Source organism: Sinohyriopsis cumingii, chromosome 4, assembly GCF_028554795.1.
Source record: "Sinohyriopsis cumingii isolate HCF-2022 chromosome 4, ASM2855479v2, whole genome shotgun sequence".
Lineage (NCBI taxonomy): Eukaryota > Metazoa > Mollusca > Bivalvia > Unionida > Unionidae > Sinohyriopsis > Sinohyriopsis cumingii.
The window spans coordinates 68,185,092-68,206,481 of record NC_142964.1 but is presented as its reverse complement, the minus strand read 5'-3'; the positions used below and the strand labels follow the sequence as shown (position 1 = coordinate 68,206,481).

Below are 21,390 nucleotides of genomic sequence, written 5' to 3'. Positions count from 1 at the left end.
AATCAAACTGGTCCGGTACCTTTGGTCATTTTAAAAGTGAAAAAAATGTTACAAACTTCATGAACAAAAGATCAAGGTATAACACATTCATTATTTAAAAGTACCATTTAAGCTACAAAATCAGACGAGGAGGAAAAGTCACGTGGAGTGGAAATCGTGTCCTTTCAGGTGATTGTTAATAGATACTAAAAATCCTTTCATCATATTTGTAACGTTGTATTCATTATGTACAGTATCATCATTGAAAATAATTTCTTTAGAAATAGTGAAATAATTCGATGCATTCATGTTTGAAATGCTTCCGGGTGAGCTTTATGTCCTTTTTTATATACCTCAAATTAATTAAAGCAACATTTCATTTCATATTCCTTTATAAGACAGGTGAGCTTTATATCGTTTTTTATATACCTCAAATTAATTAAAGCAACATTTCCTTTCATATTCCTTTATAAGACAAGTTATCCCGCTTCACCATGTTGTATGGTTCTGTCAGTCTTAATAGGTATTTTGATATCAACAACGTACCATTCCGACTGTGCGTGTTGCTTAATCGTGTTTGATTTTGGTAGAGGTTATTCATTCCGTAAGAATAAACCTGGCAGAAGAAACTTTTATCTCACTGACTAAATCCCAATGAAATAACGCCGAGGATATTTGCTAAAGAAACAAATCGTTATAAAAAAAAAATAATCGAAAGACCTGTATAAAACACCTTTGTGAATTATGTTTGCATGGTTTAATGAGTTAATTTCGGAACACGCAGACCAGATATGGTGCTTAACGCTAAACCGGGGTCTAACGGTTTCGGATATATGGACTGTGAGTTTTTTGGATGGAATACTGCACGACCTTGGAAGTGAAGTATATCCATCCGACAAAACGAGTTCATATTTTCCGATACAAATGCAGTAACCTTTTTATTATATGCTCATTTTTTTATTCTACCTAAGGCTTAATTATATAAACAAAATACACTACAAGAAACAACGTAAATGAATGTATGCCGTATTCCAAACTAAATACACAAGCGCATATTCATCATTACACAACACCAACATTATTACTGCGCACATAACTCCGCCCAGATAAATTTTAACTTAGTCGCGCGCTTGACATAACTTTCGAAAGAAAATGACGTGTCTAGTTAAAATTGAAATTTGGAGTCATATTGTGAATGAATGTGCATTGCAACAACTTTTCCATTTGATCTGGAATGAATTCTACGAAATTTCGTGATTATGGACTGGATTTGTATGTGACAATTCCACATGAAATACATGGGACTGAATAAGCTAGGGAGAAGCGTGTTGACATCTGCAAATGTGTTTCTGTTTCTGTCACTGAATATCTGAAATCATAATGTAGGGAAAATATGAAGTCTTTCAATTGCAATTATCAAAAAGACGCTATGGAATTTAATGCTTATTTTATTTTGAATGCAGTAAGGAGGACGTAATTCGACCTGTCATCGAAATTACAGTACAATTTCGAAATGTAATCAAGATTGAGAACCTATGACACGGCTCATGTAATTCGGATTTGCAGAGCTAAGAAAGTACATTTTGAGGAAATTCAGGACGTAAAACTAAGTATATTTTTTTGTTGCCTTTCTTATCACCAGCTAAAGAAGACAGTATATGACTTGTCACTTGTATGTTATTTGTAAGGACATTTTCTTGCGTCTGTTGTATACTGTAGCTAGCCTAAATCCGAAACATTGTATCAACGCGGAATGTGCCAAAGCAGCCGGTATGTGGCAGTCCACGAAATATCTGTTTTAGTTCATTCAGAAACAAATTTAAACAACCACAACGTAAAGCGCCTCTTACGCGAGTGTACATGATTTGTTTAGAAATCAAAAGTGCTGGCGTCTGCGTTTATTGTTTGTTTACAATAGAAAGTAATTCCTTTATGCACGTGAATGCTATATGTGTATTGGCGCGCGGGTTCAGTATCGGGTAATACTGCACGATTCTGACTATGTAGAGTTAATGGGGGAAAAAAATGAGTATATAATAATTCAAGTTACAGTATATATAAGCAGCTTTTCCAGCGTCTTTTCTCATTAAACTGTAACCTCCAACGGTCATTAAGGAATCATCAACATTATCGTGTAAGAATGTTTCACGTAGACCAATGATATCGATAATGCCAGACGTAGCAAAAATATATCTAATACTTAGATTTACAATTGTGTACATTATTATCTCAAACCTTAAAACCAAAGGAAGAATCGTTATATATTACTTTATCATCAACACAATTTTAAATGATTACCTGGGAATGATGATTAATAAGGCAGGATGCAGAAACAAAATGAAGAGACGAGGAATAGTGCTTATTGAAATCTGGAGAGGAAGTAACACAATCGGAGCCTTCTAAAAGTTCCATTATAGGCAGATAGACTATATGGTAGAATGGAGTTACTGTATATGTGTAGGTCTCCACAAAGACACTCAGACTTAGTCTTCTAATAAAATCTGTTTCTGTCGTTGTAATTCAGTCTACTTGACTGATCAAGATTTATTGAGGAATACAATATCTTATTGAAAGTTGAAAGTTTGCATAAAGATTTTTTTTAGCCGCTCAACTTAATCTCTCGATCGAATGATTGATCGATCGATAGATAGGTAGATATATAGATAGGTAGATAGATAGATAGATTGACTGACTGACTGGTTGATTGATTAATTGACCGATTGTTTGATTGATTGATTGATTGACGATTGATTGACTGATTGACGATTGATTGATTGATAAGATGAAATGAGATAGGATGTTATGGGATCAATATATCATGAGATTAGATAGGTAGATAGATGAGATGATATGATATAGATCGAGATAAGATGAGACGATATAGCTCGACATGAGATGTAATGAAACGGGATGGGATGAGATAACAAAAGATCATACAGGTAGATAGATAAGATGAGATGCGATGAGAGAGATGAAATGAGATGAGATGAGATGGATGGATGGATGGATGGATGGATAGATAGATAGATAGATAGATAGATAGATAGACAGATAGATATATTTTAATTGCTTTTCAGAAGACTCTAAATGGAAAGATATGATGCTAGTATTCTACACGAAACTGCAACAAAGCAAGTTATACCCAAAGCAACAGCAAATTAAGCAGATAACATAAAACTTGCATTATCAAAAGTTAGATCATGTAACATATAATCCTCACATCAAACTTCTACTCACCGGAGACGGAGTCTTTGGATGGTCGTATGGTGATACAATTTCCCAAAATTGGGTCTTGCAAGTCCGAAATTTCACTGAAGAAAACAAACATTTTTATCAAAGTCATGGGTATGTTAGAAGAGAGGTTGCTATCGTAACATTATATAACAAGTTTACTTTGATGTCCACGGCGAGATTGAAAAAGAAACAACTGTATTTGGAGGGGATCTCCATAAAACAACAAAACAAAAATCAACCATACTCTTGGAAATCGAAAGTCTAATTAGAGTTAACATCTATATAAATTGGATTAATATTAACAAATGGATGAAGCATACATTATTTTGCAATAAAGGTTTGATATCATCACACTGAAGCCTGTCATCTTCTTGCCAACTAAGCACTAATATTTAAGGCTATTAAAACATGAACATTTCATGCTCTGATCGCAACGGATCAATTTTATCGTCACCATGGTAACACTACGTTTGCTGTTATGGTCGTATTACAAATTTGTATTTATATTGCTTGCGTTTTAGTTTTTGCAATAAAGGTGTAAAGAAAAAAGTAACCAACTGCAAACAAATTTCAGAAATACAGTTACCCATAAAGATCAAATATAAAAAACAGAAGTAAATCATGAAAAAAATGAAAAGAGAATATAAAGATGAAGAAAGAATATTATTATTTTATTACCGAAAAGAAAAAGAAAGGTTCGAAGTTACATGAAAAAATTGCCTTGAGTAAACTAGGCCGTCGCGACGAATGATTCTTTATGCGAGCAATAAGTAACATAATCATTCTGCCAATTCCAGACACGACCATTACCTGTTCTTTGTTTTCAAACCTACAAAATATAACTCATATACATGTGCAATTATACTATGCATTTTTTTGAAGGAATATAGATTTATTACAATTCAGTGCATGTAAAGAAAGTTATTAGCATTAATTTCCTTATGATTACTAATTATTCTGCATCGGTATAATACACGCATGTCACTAAAGATATATATATATATATATATATATATATATATATATATATATATATATATATATATATATATATATATATATATATATATATATATATATATATATATATATATATGTTGTTGGTGTTGTTGTTGTAGGATTTAACGCCATTTTCCAGCACACGATAGGCTATACATGGCGGCCAGTATTAATGGTGGAGGAAGAACCCGGGAAAACCCCTGAAAGAACCACCGACCCACGAGACACTACTGGCAAGCTATCACACACACCCACATTGGCCGAATCCGAGACTCGAACCCCCGCAGACAGAGGTGAGATGGCAGTGATCCGTAACGGAGAGCGTTTTAGACCACTCGGCCAATTGGGGCCCCGTATATATATATATATATATATATATATATATATATATATATATATATATATATATATATATATATATATATATATATATATATATATATATATATACTATAGGTATCTCAAATTGTGATACGCATATATAAAGATTCTCGCGACCATGTGCAGTTGATTCTAGATCAATGATGAATTTGCACACATTAATCTTCAGTGACGTATGATAATAACGATACAAATTATTAATAATCCTCTTTTTCTAAATGCATTTAATATGATACATATTTTCATCGGAATTCTTTGTGCTTTCTGTTCCCCTCCCCTCTCATGCATAACGGACAAACTTCGCAGAAATGTGGAGTGGGAGAGAAAAGGAATTTGAGCTGGATTAAAACCTTGAAATATATGGTTCATCGTAACCATATGTGTGCACTTTCCTTGGAATTTATCAAACCATGTAGGCATTATACAGTAAATATCTCGGTTACGTGTTTATGATGATGTAATATGTCCAAAGGTCTCTACCCACCCCCTCTGGACCATCGTAGCAAGATATGGGCTAAAATCTATGAAATGACGAGCGTAGAGGATTTTCGTTTGTGTCATCCCACGATGTCTCTGGACTTAAGAATGATGGAAAAAGTTAAGTCAAACCGACAAAAGGATGACAGAGAGAGATATAGAGATGAGGGGTGAAAGTCAAACCGACCAGAGAGAGAGAGAGAGAGAGTTTATGGTCGGTACTACTGTCGATAAAGCAAAATAATGAATTAGATCAACTGTAAATATATTAAAATTGTTTAATTACGTCTTGCTGGTTCATCATTTCGCTTAGTGTATGTTCTACATTAATTTCCATTCGCCGGTACGTGAATGGCTAAGCGTTCATTTGAATGGCTAGCTAACCAAATGTTTGTAGTACTCTACTTTCATCATAAAAACCACCTTTCATGTTTAAACCATAAGTGTCTATTATGTTGATTTAATCAATGAGAAGAAAAGTAGAAACGGAAAAAGAAAACAACAACTTATCAATATGCAAAGATGATTGTGAATAGCCACAAAAGGCATATAACTACATTTTGGAGCGGTCACACTCGGGAATGTGTGGAGTTCATTCACTCGGTCAATACATAGCTGCCTTTAGTAAATCTTAAATCCGTTCAAAGGGCAAATATATGTATTTGTATGTGATATAAATAAAATATATGCATAGTATGTACGCTGTATTAATGATATACCACTCGTTGTATCAAGCCTCGTTTACTTTTAATTAAAAATTTATTCATCAAGTGTTCATGTGACGATACAAACCGGAAGTGTTCTAAACTCTGTGTGCATTATACCCTCAGTAGAGGATCCAACTAAACCACGAAGACCTGCTTCTAAATAGGTATTGATAAGGGGATGATGGGAACAGGGAGACTCTGAGGTCAGTGTGATAGAAAAATGAAATTTAGGTCTTTAGGTAAGATCATATGAAGCAAAGGTTTTTTCCCACGTTTTGTCACAACAAATATTAGTTTGTTATATAAAGTGGAAAACCACGATGTCGGGATGATTATGTAACATCAATGAGACTTGTACAAAAAATATGATTGATGAAACCCTAGGGCAAAAATCGTCAAGTTGTATGGCATTGCTAAATCTAAGGTACAGCTTGATATTTATAAACAATACCGATGAGTGACCATATTGTTAGAGCTAATAAATTAGGGACTGTATTTAAATTAAAAAATTATCTACCCATGTAAGACCTTCGGAATTGACAACTCATTTATACCCTTGTAAGGTCTTCATACTAAAAAAAAGTTGTTTATATCCATGCAAGATCTTTAGAATAGACAAGTCATTTATACCCATGCAAGACCTTCATAATAGACAAGTCATTTATACCCATGCAAAACCATCCGAATACAGAAGTAGTTTATACCCATTGAAGACCCTCAGAATAGACACGTTACTGATACATATGCAAGATCTTCAGAATAGACAAGTCATTTATACCCATGCCAGACCTTTAGAATAGACAAGAAATTTATACCCATGCCAGACCTTTAGAATATACAAGTTATTTATACATATCTAAAATCTTCAGAATAGATAAGTCATTTATACAGTTGCAACACCTTCATAATAGACAAGACGTTTATACCCATGCAAGACCTTCCGAATATGAAAGTTATGTACACCCATACAAAATCTTCATCATAGACAAGTCGGTCATACGTATGCAAGACAAGTTACTTATATTTATGCAAGACCTAATAATAGACAAGTTGTTTATACCCATGCAAAATCTTCATAATAGACAAGCCGTTTATAACCATGCAGGACCTTCACAATAGACAAGTGGTGTATACCCATACAAGACCTTCATAATAGATAAGTCGTTTATACTCATGCAAGACAATCAATATAAACCAGTCGTTTATACTGAATACGCGATTTAGTTTTAACTGTGTATACTGAAAAGGTAAAGCCCTATTTCATGCATGCTTATTTAACCTGGTTACATGATTTTAATTAAACAGAAATACAGTGAAAGGCATAGCCATCAATATTGGCGCATGTCAATATAAAGAACCGAGCCATTGTCATACATTACAGTCGCGACACCTACTGGCCAGCCTTTGTGTTACCTACAATCACGACACCTGCTGGCCAGCCATTGTCCGCCTCACAGTCGCGACACCCACTGCATGGCAGCATAAACATAAATAGACTGAAACCGCTTTCTAGAATTGAAGAATTGAAGAGTAGGTATCCATTAGGAAGCGTATTATATACCTTCATCATACTTAACAAAATTGTTATTCTCGTTCCTGACGTGACGATCCTACATTATTTCGAAAAATATTTATTGTTACTTGTGCACTATATTAACAATTTTAACATACGTACTTAGCCTTCAAACAAAGTAGGGTTAAATTAACTTCTAGTCTGTTTATTTTGTGCCGAATATAACCTCAATAGCGTAGTCAGCACCGCCGACTTTTGAAATTACCACTAGTTTCTAAAGTTCTTTTCTTTTAAATTGCGCTTGGAGGGGCTCACCGGGGAAAAGCAATTTTGAGATCTGATCCTGTAAAGTCCTAAAGGTGAACTTTTGTTGTATTTAAAATCCAATGGTTTTATGTCATGTACAGCCATAAGCACAAACCTGACAATATATTCGGCTGACTAGAAGTTAATTTTAACCACAGTGGGTTTGATTCAGTCCCATTTTTGCTGACTAACTAAATATCTAAAGGTAAAGAAACATCTTTCTCTAACATATGTTTAAAATATCAAGGTGCTCGATTTAAACAAAAGAAAACTCAGTCGGGTTGGGAATAAACCAACCAATACAACCAAGTCTGTTGAAATGAGTGTTTTATTTATTGATATTTATCTTAAAGCTCATCGATGCCATTGGGCCAGATTCATAGGGTAACATGGGTAAAACTTAAATGAGAGAGAGAGAGAGAGAGAGAGAGAGAGAGAGAGAGAGAGAGAACGAGATGATTATGATGAATGTATGCAGAAGTCTAATGTAGTAGCAATACTTCACTCTGTGTCTGTGTGTATGTCTCTCTACCTCACTCAACATAAATATAACGCATATACGATCCTGCGTCGATGTGTCGATATGCATGCATATGCAAATTTTCTCTCTCTCTCTTTCTCTCGTTTAAGGTTTGTACTCAAACACACACACACACACACACACACACACACACACACACAGTTTTTCACACACACACACACACACACACACACAGTTTTTCCCTTTACGCACATTTGTGCGTCAGGGACTCACGAACGATGGAGAAAATTGACGCACACGTTTTGTTGCCGTGCGTTTTTCTGACGCAAAGGATTCGCATAAATCGATCAGGATTTATTTAGTATCCAATGCTTTGGATGAGGGATGGCATCGTGTATACTTCGAGCATATTATTTATTCGTATAGCGGAGTGCAACGCAGGGAGCATAAGAAACAGGGAACCAGACTAGCATAGACAGGAATCAGGTCACAATTAGTACTTCCAGTTCAGTACCCACGAAAGTAGTTCTAGTCTTTTTTTAAGAACATTTTTTCCTCTCTCGTTTTGGTGGTTATAGAAGAGTTATATTTATGCATTTATGGTATGGGTTTAAAGGTAATTGTTTATTCTTGAGAATATTGAGCTCAGGGTGTGGTGTTCCGTGTGTATTTCGGCGACAGTGCACAGTGAGTAATAAGGCTTTGGTGATGATCCGGAAGTGAAACCTGTGTTTTGTTTACATGCTGCTCTGTTGACAATCCAGCCTCTCAAAAAAATGCAGGTCAACCTTTGACAAGAACTTCACCGTGAAGTCATCTTTGAAGGCATTTTAGATTAACATATGATTTGTATTGATTGTCACACGGTGGAAAGGTCAGTATTGAGAAACGAATGTAGAGAACATATAGCAAAATTAATTGTGTTCCATTGGACATGTTATGACGGAGTAGCTTCCCCTAATCTCGCAACGTCTCACGCGATTTCCATCGAGTTCGTCACGATGTCGTCCAGATTTGTAACGTCAATGCTGTGTGTGATTTGGATTTTTAACGTAGCTTTAATAACTTTTCAGTCATATCGCTACAATGTCTGCAGTGTGGCAGTTTATAGTGATGTCTAGCACTGGGGCATCATGTCGCAGATCAGGTAACATGATGTTCCACCCAGTCACATTATCCTGACACCAGGCCGACCAGTCCTAACACTAACCTCTTAATGCTGAGCGCAAAGTGAGGTAGCTGTTAGTACCATTTTTGTAAGTCTTTGGTATGACTCGGCCAGGGATCGAACCCAAGACCTCCCGCATATGAGGTGGACGCTCTAACCACTAGGCCACCGGAGCGGTCAAACGTCAGTGCTTATTGCACTAGAAAGTGATCACCAGATAAAAAACGGCGTGGACTAAGAATCATTAGCGAAGAAAGTGAACGAAACAGAACACAAAATTATAACTGTGGATCTAACTTTAATGAAAAACGGAGAAAATAATTCCCTTGACTGGAATACGGCACATCCATTAGGATTACCGGTGTGACTTCTGGACGCATGATTGCGAAGACTGCAAAAGTGAATAATCCTTTCGTGACAGAATTTAAGAATTATAAAAAAAATCTGCCATTATTCGCCACAAGATATTTGGAGAACACATTATCACCCAAGTAATTCTTTCACAACAAAGAAATCAGTTAACTTGCTGAGACAAATGCGTTATTTTGGATTAAAAAGTCAGGGGGTCATTGCATATTTTGTAGGTTTTTAACTTGCTGCAATAAAAGAAAGATCTTAAAGTTCAAGTGTAAGTTATTAGAAAGAAGATTAATCATTAGCCTTTTTGATTTTTGAATAAATCTATTCTAGGACGAAGTAGAATGAAACTGATGATAGTACACATTTTATGACAGGCAGTAAATTAACTGTCATTTGGTTAAAAAGATTTAATTGGCTTTTTGTACTGGCTTATATGCAATGTGTTGGCCTATAGTATTACTGCAAAAAGATTATAAAGGAGACTTTTAAAAGTACGACCTTAAACTAAAAGAAAAATGAGCTAATAAAATTATTCTTTGAATGGACAATGCATTTGTTTGTTAATTGGGCATGTTGGTTTATTTGTATTTTGAGAGAGAGAGAGAGAGAGAGAGATTTGCATATACATGCATATCGATGCAGGATCGAATATGCATTACGTTTATACAAATCATAAAGCATACATGTTTTGTGCACAATAATACACGACGGATAAGTGTAAAAGAAAGCTATCAAAGTGACAAAATTTCCTTAATAATAGTTATTTTTGCACTTTCAAACTTTGTTTCTAAGAACGACAACGTTTCTGAATGATTGGCTTTCATCGCGTGAGTTGAAGTTTGCAAGATTCTTATCTCGAAACCTTTGGACACTGACAAAAACTTTTCAGCCAATATTTGGCACAGAGTTACCTTCCTGTTGTCAGACGTGTGCCAAAATGAGTGACTTATTTCAAATGCTGCTTTACCTATTGAGGTTTATGCTTATCATATCTCCCTTTAAGTCTGTATGATATCTTTATAATTATCAATACTGGCTTTGGATAATTCAACGATACTCATTTACGATAACAATGTCCTACCCTCGTCCGACCAGTATGCAGTTATTCTTTGCCGCTAAAATATGATAAAGAGAATCTCCATAACCATTCCCGTCAATGATACCTCTGCTAGTTCATTTTGTTGTTTCATAACGGTTTTGTATTAATGTCATTGATAAAACCAAAGTCAAAATGGTGCTAACAATCACTGTCTGATCCAATCAAACTGTTAACGCACAGACAGTCAATCGCTATCTATTCACCATGTGGCGCACGAAGTTTTTCCGGTTTTGCGTTTGAACACTCGTTGTATGAATGTTTATTTCATGTGTTCTGTTCTAGTCATTTATAGTTCGTACCATTTCAACTGATGATGTGATATACCCCGCATTCTTACAAATATTGCCCGACACAAGATACGGCATTAGACTCCAAGCTAAATTTTATACAAATTATCCATTTCAGACTGGACACTGACCATTTTATATTTGAGTGTTGAGGGAGAGAATGGGTTGAGACGTTTTCATATTTTAAAAAAAAGATCATTTTTATTTGTTATTTAATAGCATGTGATATACATAGATATATACATATCACATCGGCAAAATAAGGTGAAAACGAAGACGAAGCCCATACCAATATCCCATTAATGCTGGTTTTGAGTCCTGAGTCTCTGTCGAGGCGCTGCCTCTTGACTCCAACTGAGGCGTACGATTTCTACTAAAGACAATACACAAATAAGTCAGCGACCAGTCTATAATTTCATGGTCAATAATTATAAGAAAAGTAAAGTGATAATGCAACTTTATGTTGCAACTAAGTCTCTAGTATCAGTCTGTAATTTCATGGTCTATACTGACAAAAATAGTAAAGTGATAATACAATTTTATATTCCAATAAAATATATATATTTGCTCAGGGTATAAAAAAATGGTTTAAGACGCTGTGCTTTGGTCTGAATAACCAAAATAATACAGAGAAATTGTACCTGGTTTTCGTTCGTGATCCCAGTCCGGTTATCAGAACGTGTTGTTTTGTAGGGCTACACATATGTTAAGGTTCCAAACAATGGCACGATGATAATGCCCCATTTGCCTTTAATAAGCAGGTGGGTTTTTTTCACTTTATAAGAACTGTGTTCGACAAATAAGATATAATACCGGGTTACAATTTTTACCATTCATTTCGAACAAATTTATTTGGGTGATCGTCAACTGATAACGAGATCGCAATATGTTTGAAGAAATATAATTCTCAAACTGTTTATCAGTTCGTATTTTCTGTGTGTGCTCTTTTGTTATGCCTATATTTACAATATGAATGAAAAACCTGACAATCACTTTAGATTAAACAAAGTACGGCTTCAAACTAAAGAAAATCCAAAGAAATTAGTAATATTTATTAAGTATAAGATCTAAAGAACATTTTACCTGTTAAGATCTGAGATGAATCGATGTTATTAGCATTCTTATCTTCAAGAATTTACATAGCACGTATCTCTCAATACATTATTACCTATTCTTAAAAATGAATGAAGATATAATATCACCGATTTTTTTTCTTTCTTCAGGCCGTACCTTATTAGCTTACATGTACCCAATGCTTACCCCACCTTGAGCACCAAAAGCACAAGTCTGACGATCACAAAACTCTTAAGCTCGAGATTTTGTCTCGGACAATCACGAATGACGTTACATTTGGAAGCGGTTGGCTGATAGTGGATATTCAATATCAGACTCAAGCATGGAGTCTGAGACTTTCACTTGATATTATAAATGGTACAAAGAGCATTGACAGAAGATCAGGGCGAACGGAACATTCCGTCTCTTTTTCGGTACAAAGTTTGAAAATATTATATTCCAATAATTTACTCACGTTATTTTTTCTCTCAGAAAACTGAAATCATAATTTAAAGGAATATATTACTGTAATAATCACTAGATACAAACAGGCATAATCAATTATTAAAAAGAGACTTCTCTAAATACACACAAAACTTAGGATTTCAACTGTGAAAGGTATCTAGTACATGAATGGGTGGAGCACTTATCATCGAATATGCATAAAAGATATACAATGCCTGCGTGACTATGCGTGTATTTGCAAAACAACAAGTCTAAACAAAACCTATTCGATCAACTTTTTTTTTGTTTTGTTGTTGTCGTGCTCACCTGACCGTAAGGGCAAGCGAGCCTATGATATGACACTACTTTATGTCGTGCATCATCAGTCAACCGTTGCTGTAAATACATTTCGAAAACCACTGGACCAGTTTTAATACAGTTAAAAAAGATTCAGGCATCAAGATGTTTAAAAGTTCTTCAAATGATGCCGATCCGTCATTAAATATGACCATCGTTAATAAAACTTTTAATTAAAAAAATCTGCTAAAAAAATTAACAGGATATGATCAAATTTGTCAGAAGGCATTCTAGAATTAAGAGCTTAAAAATTTATATAAATTATGCTAATGCGATAATATATGGCCACCATAACTAAAACAAGATCAAATTTGCAAATATATTTTTTGCTTCAAAAGCCGCTCAAACGAATTTAACCAAACTTGACAGAAATCATTCTAACACAAATGCCAGTTAGATTTGTGCAAATAAGGCCAATCCGCTATTAAACATGTCCATTGTTGCAAAAAGTAGAATAACAGCTCAAGAAAAGGTTAAATAATTTGACAGAGAGTATACATCAAAAAGTGATTTAAAAGCGTGTGTTTATGATAATGATTTTCAACGTAACTTTAACAATTTTTCAGCCATATATCTACCATGTCTACAGTGTGGCAGTTTATAGTGATGTTTATTCTAGGGCATCATGCCGCAGAGATGTAACATGATGCCCCACCTAGTCACATTATCCTGACACCAGGCCGACCAGTCTTAGCACTAAGCTCTTAATGCTGAGTGAGGCAGATGTTAGTATAATTTTTATGTCTTTGGTATGACTCGGCCGAGGTTCGAACCCGCGACCTCCCCCATGTGAGGCAGACGCTATAACCATTAGGCCACCGGAGTGGTTTCGACTTTAAATCTATACAAGTGATGTTGATCAAGCATCAAATATGGCCGCCTATACAAAAAAAAAGGAAAACAGTTAAACGGCATCCTTTCAAAATCGGTAAAAAAAATTGACTAAATTTGATAGAATGATGCTCATCCGCTATGAAATACGAGTCATTACAAAGATTAAGAAATGTTTTGAACGACTTCTTAAAATTCGCTCAACAAAATTAATCCCGATTTAACAGAGAGCATCCTATTTTAAAGGATATTCAGAGTCGTACAAATTATGATGCCTATGCGCCCTCATATATTTGAAGGAAAGCATCCTGGTATAAGTGGCATTCAGATCGGTGCAAATATTTTGCATCCACCATCCACAGAAGGTAATGTTTTTAAGATATATATCTTGCTCTGTTTACAACGTTTTCTTTATGGTGTGAAAAAGGAGGATCGTTATTTAATGCATAAGGCGAATTATGGTCCAGAACAGTTCTTTCAGTTTTAAATTTGTATTCACTTTCTGACTGTATATTCTTTGGAGTCTTGGTTGGATGGAGAAGTAGTCACACGCTTGCTTTACGCATTTGTGGTTCTAGCTGAATAACCTGTTACAATTTTTCCAAGATGAATAGACACCCATCAAATATTTATTGCATTTTATGAATTTCAGGTTTTCAGGTCCCTTTATTCAGCACTAACACGCTTCATAAGCTAAATAAACTTTTACAGTTGACAACGAATAATTAAAGCTTTATTGAATAATTTAATTTTCAAAATCATAACAACAAACATTATCAAATTTGTCACACGAGCATAACGTTTCCGACTATGAAGTTTTACATGGTGATAGGCCATACTTTACGCACCGTCTTTCAGTTTGTTCTAGTATCTTTTAAAGTATCGTTTTTTTATATATCCAGCAATACGTCTTTCAATATACATTATTTAGTCGTGAAGCAAATTATATTCTTTAGCCTGCCCACCATATTTTAATGGAAATTAGAACGATGACCTACTATATTATATCATATTATATATATATATATATATATATATATATATATATATATATATATATATATATATATATATATATATATATATATATATATATATATATATATATATATATATATATATATATATATATATCTGTGGGGGATTCAGTACATTTTTGTACTAACAATTATATAAAGTGGTGCTTCAGATGCATTAACTGTCTGACAGGCATACGTTGTTTGACAAGAATTCTCCAGCTTCACCTTTTTCGACAATTCCGCAAGGAATGTTCTCAAAAATGGTATAGAGGAAACAAAGAAAAATCTTCTTCTATTAATTCTAACCGACAGTATGAAACACAGAGCTATAACGATCTGAAATCCCAAAATGCCCCTTTTGACAATTTTTAAAGAAATGTCAATGGAATAAGTCAAATGTTTGTACAGATGAACGAACAACACACCTACAAGTTTCCAAAAATGCTCCAAACGGTGTGGGAGAACTGATGAAAGACATTTTCACAGATGAAGACTGATGGACAGATAGATGACCATACGGACAGACTGGCATACGGCGGGAAACGACAATAACTTCGAACCTTCCTGATGTGCAAGGATAATAAAATTCCTACAAAAGTTTAGGAGGGTGTGCAGTAGCATGCTACATTCTCAAAATTCACCTTTTGTAGGCATTTTTATTCAAGAAAATTCCCACAATAGAGGGTCAGAGAAAAATGTAAACTCTTTATCGCGCTTCTAAACCATCCATACATCTAAACTACAAAGTTTCAATACATTCCTTAAGCCAATGTGGGAGAAGTGTTGACGATTTGAATTTTAAGAAATAGCCCCCTTTTGAAACCGTATGTATGTATGTATGTATGTATGTATGTATGTATGTATGTATGTATACCTAAGCTTGACTTTATATCATCTGACATGCACTAGAGTATGAAATCATGATATCTAATGAGAAGTTGTTTATGTATATCTGTGTGTGTGTGCGTGTGTGTGTATGAGAGAGAGAGAGAGAGAGAGAGAGAGAGAGAGAGACGGGCAGCAGAGAGCGATCACGGGCCCTGGGGTAAGAAACAACACGGGCGCACCTAGTTCTTGTTCAAACAAAAGTTTTTTTATAAAATTAAAAAGTGTTGTTCAGCCCGGGCCTCCCTACGGGCCTGGACCCCGTGTATATATCCCAGGTTGCCTCTCCTTGTCGGCCCTGAGAGAGAGAGAGAGAGAGAGAGAGAGAGAGAGAATTGTACAAAAAGCATGATGGAACTATGGTGTAATTAGACTGCTAATAATACGCCTAATACCAAAATACACATTCCGTTTAAAAGATTAACAAAAACAACTGAATGTATTGAATTGGTCTACGATTTATTCACTCAGTGGTCGTTGATTATTCTGAGAGATTTCTCTCGACGACAAAACAACAGATTAACTTCAATATCGAACTGAAACTACCCGGGCATTTCATACAAACGATTTTTCTTACTGTCCCTCATGTATATTTAAACGCAAAACTATTACATATATGCGGTGATCAATAATAACGCAAAGGCTTCTATACAGGACACAGAACGCATGATTTCACATGAAAGACAAGGCAAATGAATTTGAAAGAGGAGCTAACTAACAAGTTCATCAGCCATGTATTTCGGACAAAATATAGTAAATGTCGGTGCCAATTCGTGCATTAATAAATCAATAAGTTTACAATGAGTCCATTAGATGCATAGATTTTACTGTTTGGTTTAATACGACAATATACTTGAAGCAGAAATACGGACAAACAAGGACGTACGCGTTATTGTCAGACAGGACGACTCTCCCATAAATGAGATTAGAACGAAGAAAGACGTGGAAACAGAAAGCTACGTAGGAGACTTTATTAATGCAGTGAGAGGGTGGACTTTTAGTCGTCCATAAATTTTCAAGCTAGATGTAGACGTGCCCGTGCACTTTTGCTGAATATTGAAAATGATTGTTTTCATTTAACTCCAAAAATATTGATTACCTCCCACTGTAATCAGATACCCGTATCTCGATCTGTACAAGTATTATTTCCTAATCTGTGCAAGCAAGGGAAGCTACTGTCCCGATGATTGTTACTATGTCGTATCGCTGGATAAAATTCAGTAGATTTGCTGTCGTCCTTACGGCAATATTATTATTAAAACAAAACGCTTTTTATTCTATGATGCAAACTTTCCCAAACACAACTTTGGACTAATTATCCACATTCACGGGTGAGAATCACATTTGCAATGAATACGTCAGTGACAGATAAAAGCCCATGGGTCTGATAGCAAGCCTAAAAATGGGGGATTTATTTTCAAACCTGAGCGTAATATTTATAATATGATATGAACATAATTACACCAGTACAAACATCTTAATTAGTATTGATGGCTAAACATACTTAGCTTACGTGCATTTAATACAATACTAATCCCTTGTGTATCACAATGCGACGGTTGTCATTATTTTACAATCGATTTTTAAATCAAACACGACAATGTCAAAATGAACATTGGTAAACTATTACACATGGAAATTTAAATCCATTATTTATTAGGACAAATGCCAGATTAAAATAAAAACAAGGTTTTATATATGAAACAGTGATGTTAATTTCAAATTATTCCTATATCAGTCGCAAAATCTTAAGACCAGTTACAACTATCAATTTTTTCCTGTTTGTTTATTTCAAGTTAATTGTGTCTATTGCTTATCATTTAAAAAGGTAAGGTTCTCTATTATGTGTGTATGCATGTGATTTCCCTGTATGTTTTTTTTTGGGGGGGGGGCGAATATCTGTTGGCGCACAAAAATTATATAAGATCTATATGCAAAGATGAATATACATGTATGTATGTATGTATGTATGTGTGTGTGTGTGTGTCTGTGTGTGTGTCTGTGTGTGTGTGCGTGCGTGCGTGCGTGTCTGTGTGTAACACAGTTTTTTAATACATGATATGCTATACATGGCGGCCTGTACATTTAATGGAGAAAGAACCAGGAAAGACCCAAACTGGAAATACCGACCCAAAAGAAGTTACTGGCAAATTTCTCAAATACCCACGTTGGCCGAGCAGAAACTCGATCCCTCGCGGACAAAAGTGAGATGTGAGTGATCAATAAAAGCAAGCACCTTAGACCACTCAGCACCCCAACCCCATCCCTCGAAAAATGAATATGAGGGTAAATGATGTGTACAATTAAGAATAAATGATATTTTCTGGAATAACGAACCTAATCATATATTTTGGGTAACATTCCAAAAATATTTTTACTGCAATATGATTCTGTCATTGAAAGCGTCAAACAAGTCCGCTAATAGGACTTTTATGCTTTGTTTTGGCTAAGTAAAAGTCCTTTAAGTTCCGATTCAAATTCCTTTTCGGTACATAGAGTCAAGCTATGAATCAAGTGTACTACATTGTCTCGTGACTAGGTTGTACGAATCCTGGTGACATGTATTCTAAGTAGTGTATTAAGTACAGCTGTCTTTCTGTCTGATCGCTGTCATTATCTGGATACGTACACCTTCCGATGGATTGTTGTTTGATATATACTGTGCAATCTTTAAAACAAATTATTATGTATTTTTCCTCTTATTCTATGTCAGAATCAAAATTTGAAGCATCAATTAAATATTTTGTTCATATAATTTTCTTTTCAAAAAAGAAAGAAACCCATTTATAACTGAAGAGAAAAAGACATGCAAAGGTTTACAAGAAGGCATTTTGTCTGTTTTCTGTTTGTTTATTGTGTCTGTCTAATATATCTGTTAAACTGGCAGAATTTCCGTACCTAAAATCTCTGTGAAGTTTTAGACCTTTGGAAAGAATTCTAGTATAAAGTTGAATCATTCAGACAATGTTTAGTTTAACTTATACCCCTTCAGAGGCTGAGAGATGACCAGGCCACATCGAGAGTTTGAGGCTCCTAGACCTTGGTTATATTGAATTTTGAAAATGAATAGAATACCAATGCAAGCCCATATGATTTACTACATAAAGAATTAAAAGACAAGTAAGTACAAAACAAGATTATTTTTAAGGGATCTAAAAATAACTGGAGAATAGAAATGCTCTTCAGGGGTTGAATCCCGGACCATACCCCCACCCCTTTAATATGGCCTGGTTGGATTAGTCTTGCCGAGCCAACCATAGATTTTCCTGCTTGAAAAATAATCACGAGTCTCAGATTAACGTAAAAAAGAAAAGAAAATATATTGCAACAACGATATCTTTAATCTCGAAAGTAAAACAAATAATAATAGTCCATGACTGCATACTAGAGCCTTGTTTCCTGTAGGTAAAACCTTTGGTTTATTACTATCTTATCGTGCATCACGGTATTTGCGATAAATATTTTGTCCTAAAACATACATTGGATTGTAGAATGATTGAATCATTAATGAAAATGAAAGGACCTACATGGATAAACACCGAATAAAGCACTTCTTTGAATAAGCAAGGAAGTCCACACAATGGTTCCTGACTGCCTGAATGAGAGTCATGACAAAAAAAGAAAAATACGTATATGTATGTATGTATGTATGTATGTATGTATGTATGCATGTATGTATGCACGTGTGTGTGTGTGTGTGTGTGTGTGTGTGTGTGTGTGTGTGTGTATGTATGCATGCATGCATGTATGCATGTATGTATGTACGTACGTACGTACATACGTAAGTGTGTGTATGTATGCATGTATGTATGTATGCATGTATGTATGTATGCATGTATGTATGTATGTATGTGTGTATGTATGTATGTATGTATGTATGTATGTATGTATGTATGTATGTATGTATGTATGTATGTATGTGTGTGAGCGTGTGTGTACTTGAGACATTCGCAGACAGACAAACCTAGCCTCATCTAATTGCAAAAAATACATACCTATCCCGACATCGTCTTCCGCCAATCCAGCATTTTAACAGAGTTTCTTCCCTCCTGTGTCCGAAATCGGAAAGTTCCGCAACAGAAGGCTTGACGAACTCTCTCATCACTGTTGTAAGATCTCCTCGTAGGCCAACATTATAAGCCCACTGGAAGTTCATTAAGGACGTAACTTCTGTACCAACTAAATAATCCTCACCCACTCTCAACAGTATGTCCGATAATCCAGCTCCTGCTTTTTCGGATAGAAAGGTCCACACCGAAGACTTGGATTGGAGAATTCTCTCAACGGAATCCGTTTTAGATATTATAGAAACCTGTGATTGATTAAAATGATTGGGGTTCAGGGACAACAGTCCACTAAATCGGGTATTCATTAACCTTGATTTTTTCAGAATATTTACGTTACAAATTGTGATATTGGGGACTACTTCAAAAGGCCTGATTTCGGTTATTTCGGACGTCTGGAAACGTCTCGGGGAACTAAAAGAGTCCGAGACCTGAATGTAGATAGTAAAGGACAGAGCTCCAATCGCTGCCACAGCTATGATACACCACATTAGAAATTCGACAGTGTTCGGAGTTTTACCGCCATATCTGGCTCCATGGATATCCAACACAGAAAACCAGCGCTTGACTTCATTGAAATGTTTTAGGTTCCCCTGTTTTCCTGGAAGCTCCGCGAGATTTTTCCACTGTTTATCTTCATCGTTCTCATGTTTTTGATTTCCACTACTTCCAGAAGTGTCCGGGGAATTTTCTTTGCTATCTAAATCTGTCATTGATGTAAAATATCGTTCACATCTTTCCTTCCAAGAACCCGTGTCCTCCTCCATTTTAACAGTATTTTTCCACTTAATATTTAGTAAGGAACAAATGCAGTTTTAAACAACCCCCTTTCAGCCAAAATGTACCAGAAATAACCAAACAAATAAGCAAACTCTTTTCCCAATGGTATCATATACAGGACTTTGTTCTGCTATTAGGTAAATCAAGTGGTGTAGAGACAGTCTGTTTACGGCGCAAGATATTATGGAGTCCAGATAAACCGTTTGTCAAATGAATACACGGTGCTAATGCAAGCGGCTTTTATAATGCACGAGTAAACATACATATTTTTGCATTCCATAAAAGAGCAAGGAAAGACAAAAGACTCTTCGATAAAGCAGAACAAAAGTGTTTCCAGTTACACGAGCATGTAAGATAAGTCTTTTGGCGACTCCACCTATTTATGGTGTACATACTTTGTCATTGTGTGCAAGTCGTATCTATCCACATACTTTTGTTCCCGACTCTAGTATAAATTGTATGCAAAGGTGTGTGTGTGTGTTTGTGTGCGCGCGCGCGAGTTCTGGATGTTAATCGCAGCTTTAACAATTTTTTCAGTCATTTCGCTACGGTGTCTGCAGTGTGGCAGTTTATTGTGCTGTTTACCACTGGGGCATCATGCCGTAGACATCTTGGACTCACGGTACTAATTCAGTTCCCATAGTAAACCTGTGCAAACACCATGATATTAAAAAATTCAGTAATTTAAAATTTTTGAGTGCTCATGATCAAACCTATATTTATCAGTATGATGAAACCTGGATGTCAGCTTCTGAGTTGAGGAAAGGACATGAGCATGATGTCCCACCCAGTCACATTATCCTGACACAAGACCGACCAGTCCTAACACTAACCTCTTAATGCTGAGCGCCTAACTAGGCAGATGTTAGTACCATTTTTATAAGTTCTTGGTATGACTCGGCCGGGGTTAGAACTCGCAACCTCCCGCATTCGAGACGGACGCTCTAATCACGATGCCATTGGAGC

The 21,390-nt window shown here is 35.4% G+C and overlaps 1 protein-coding gene across 1 annotated transcript in view; it reads right to left on the bottom strand.

Moving 5' to 3' along the window:
* The window catches only part of LOC149801390 (epithelial sodium channel subunit beta-2-like), a 59,647-nt gene extending 38,919 nt beyond the window's left edge, over positions 1 to 20,728 (bottom strand). The window contains exons 1-2 of the mRNA XM_089955462.1: positions 19,576 to 20,728; positions 3,217 to 3,290 (exon numbers count right to left, since the gene is read on the bottom strand). Of these exons, the coding sequence (XP_089811588.1) occupies positions 3,217 to 3,290; positions 19,576 to 20,411 (910 nt within the window). The 5' untranslated portion in view covers positions 20,412 to 20,728. The remainder of the gene's footprint in view (positions 1 to 3,216; positions 3,291 to 19,575) is intronic.
* Positions 20,729 to 21,390: the final 662 nt, after the last annotated feature.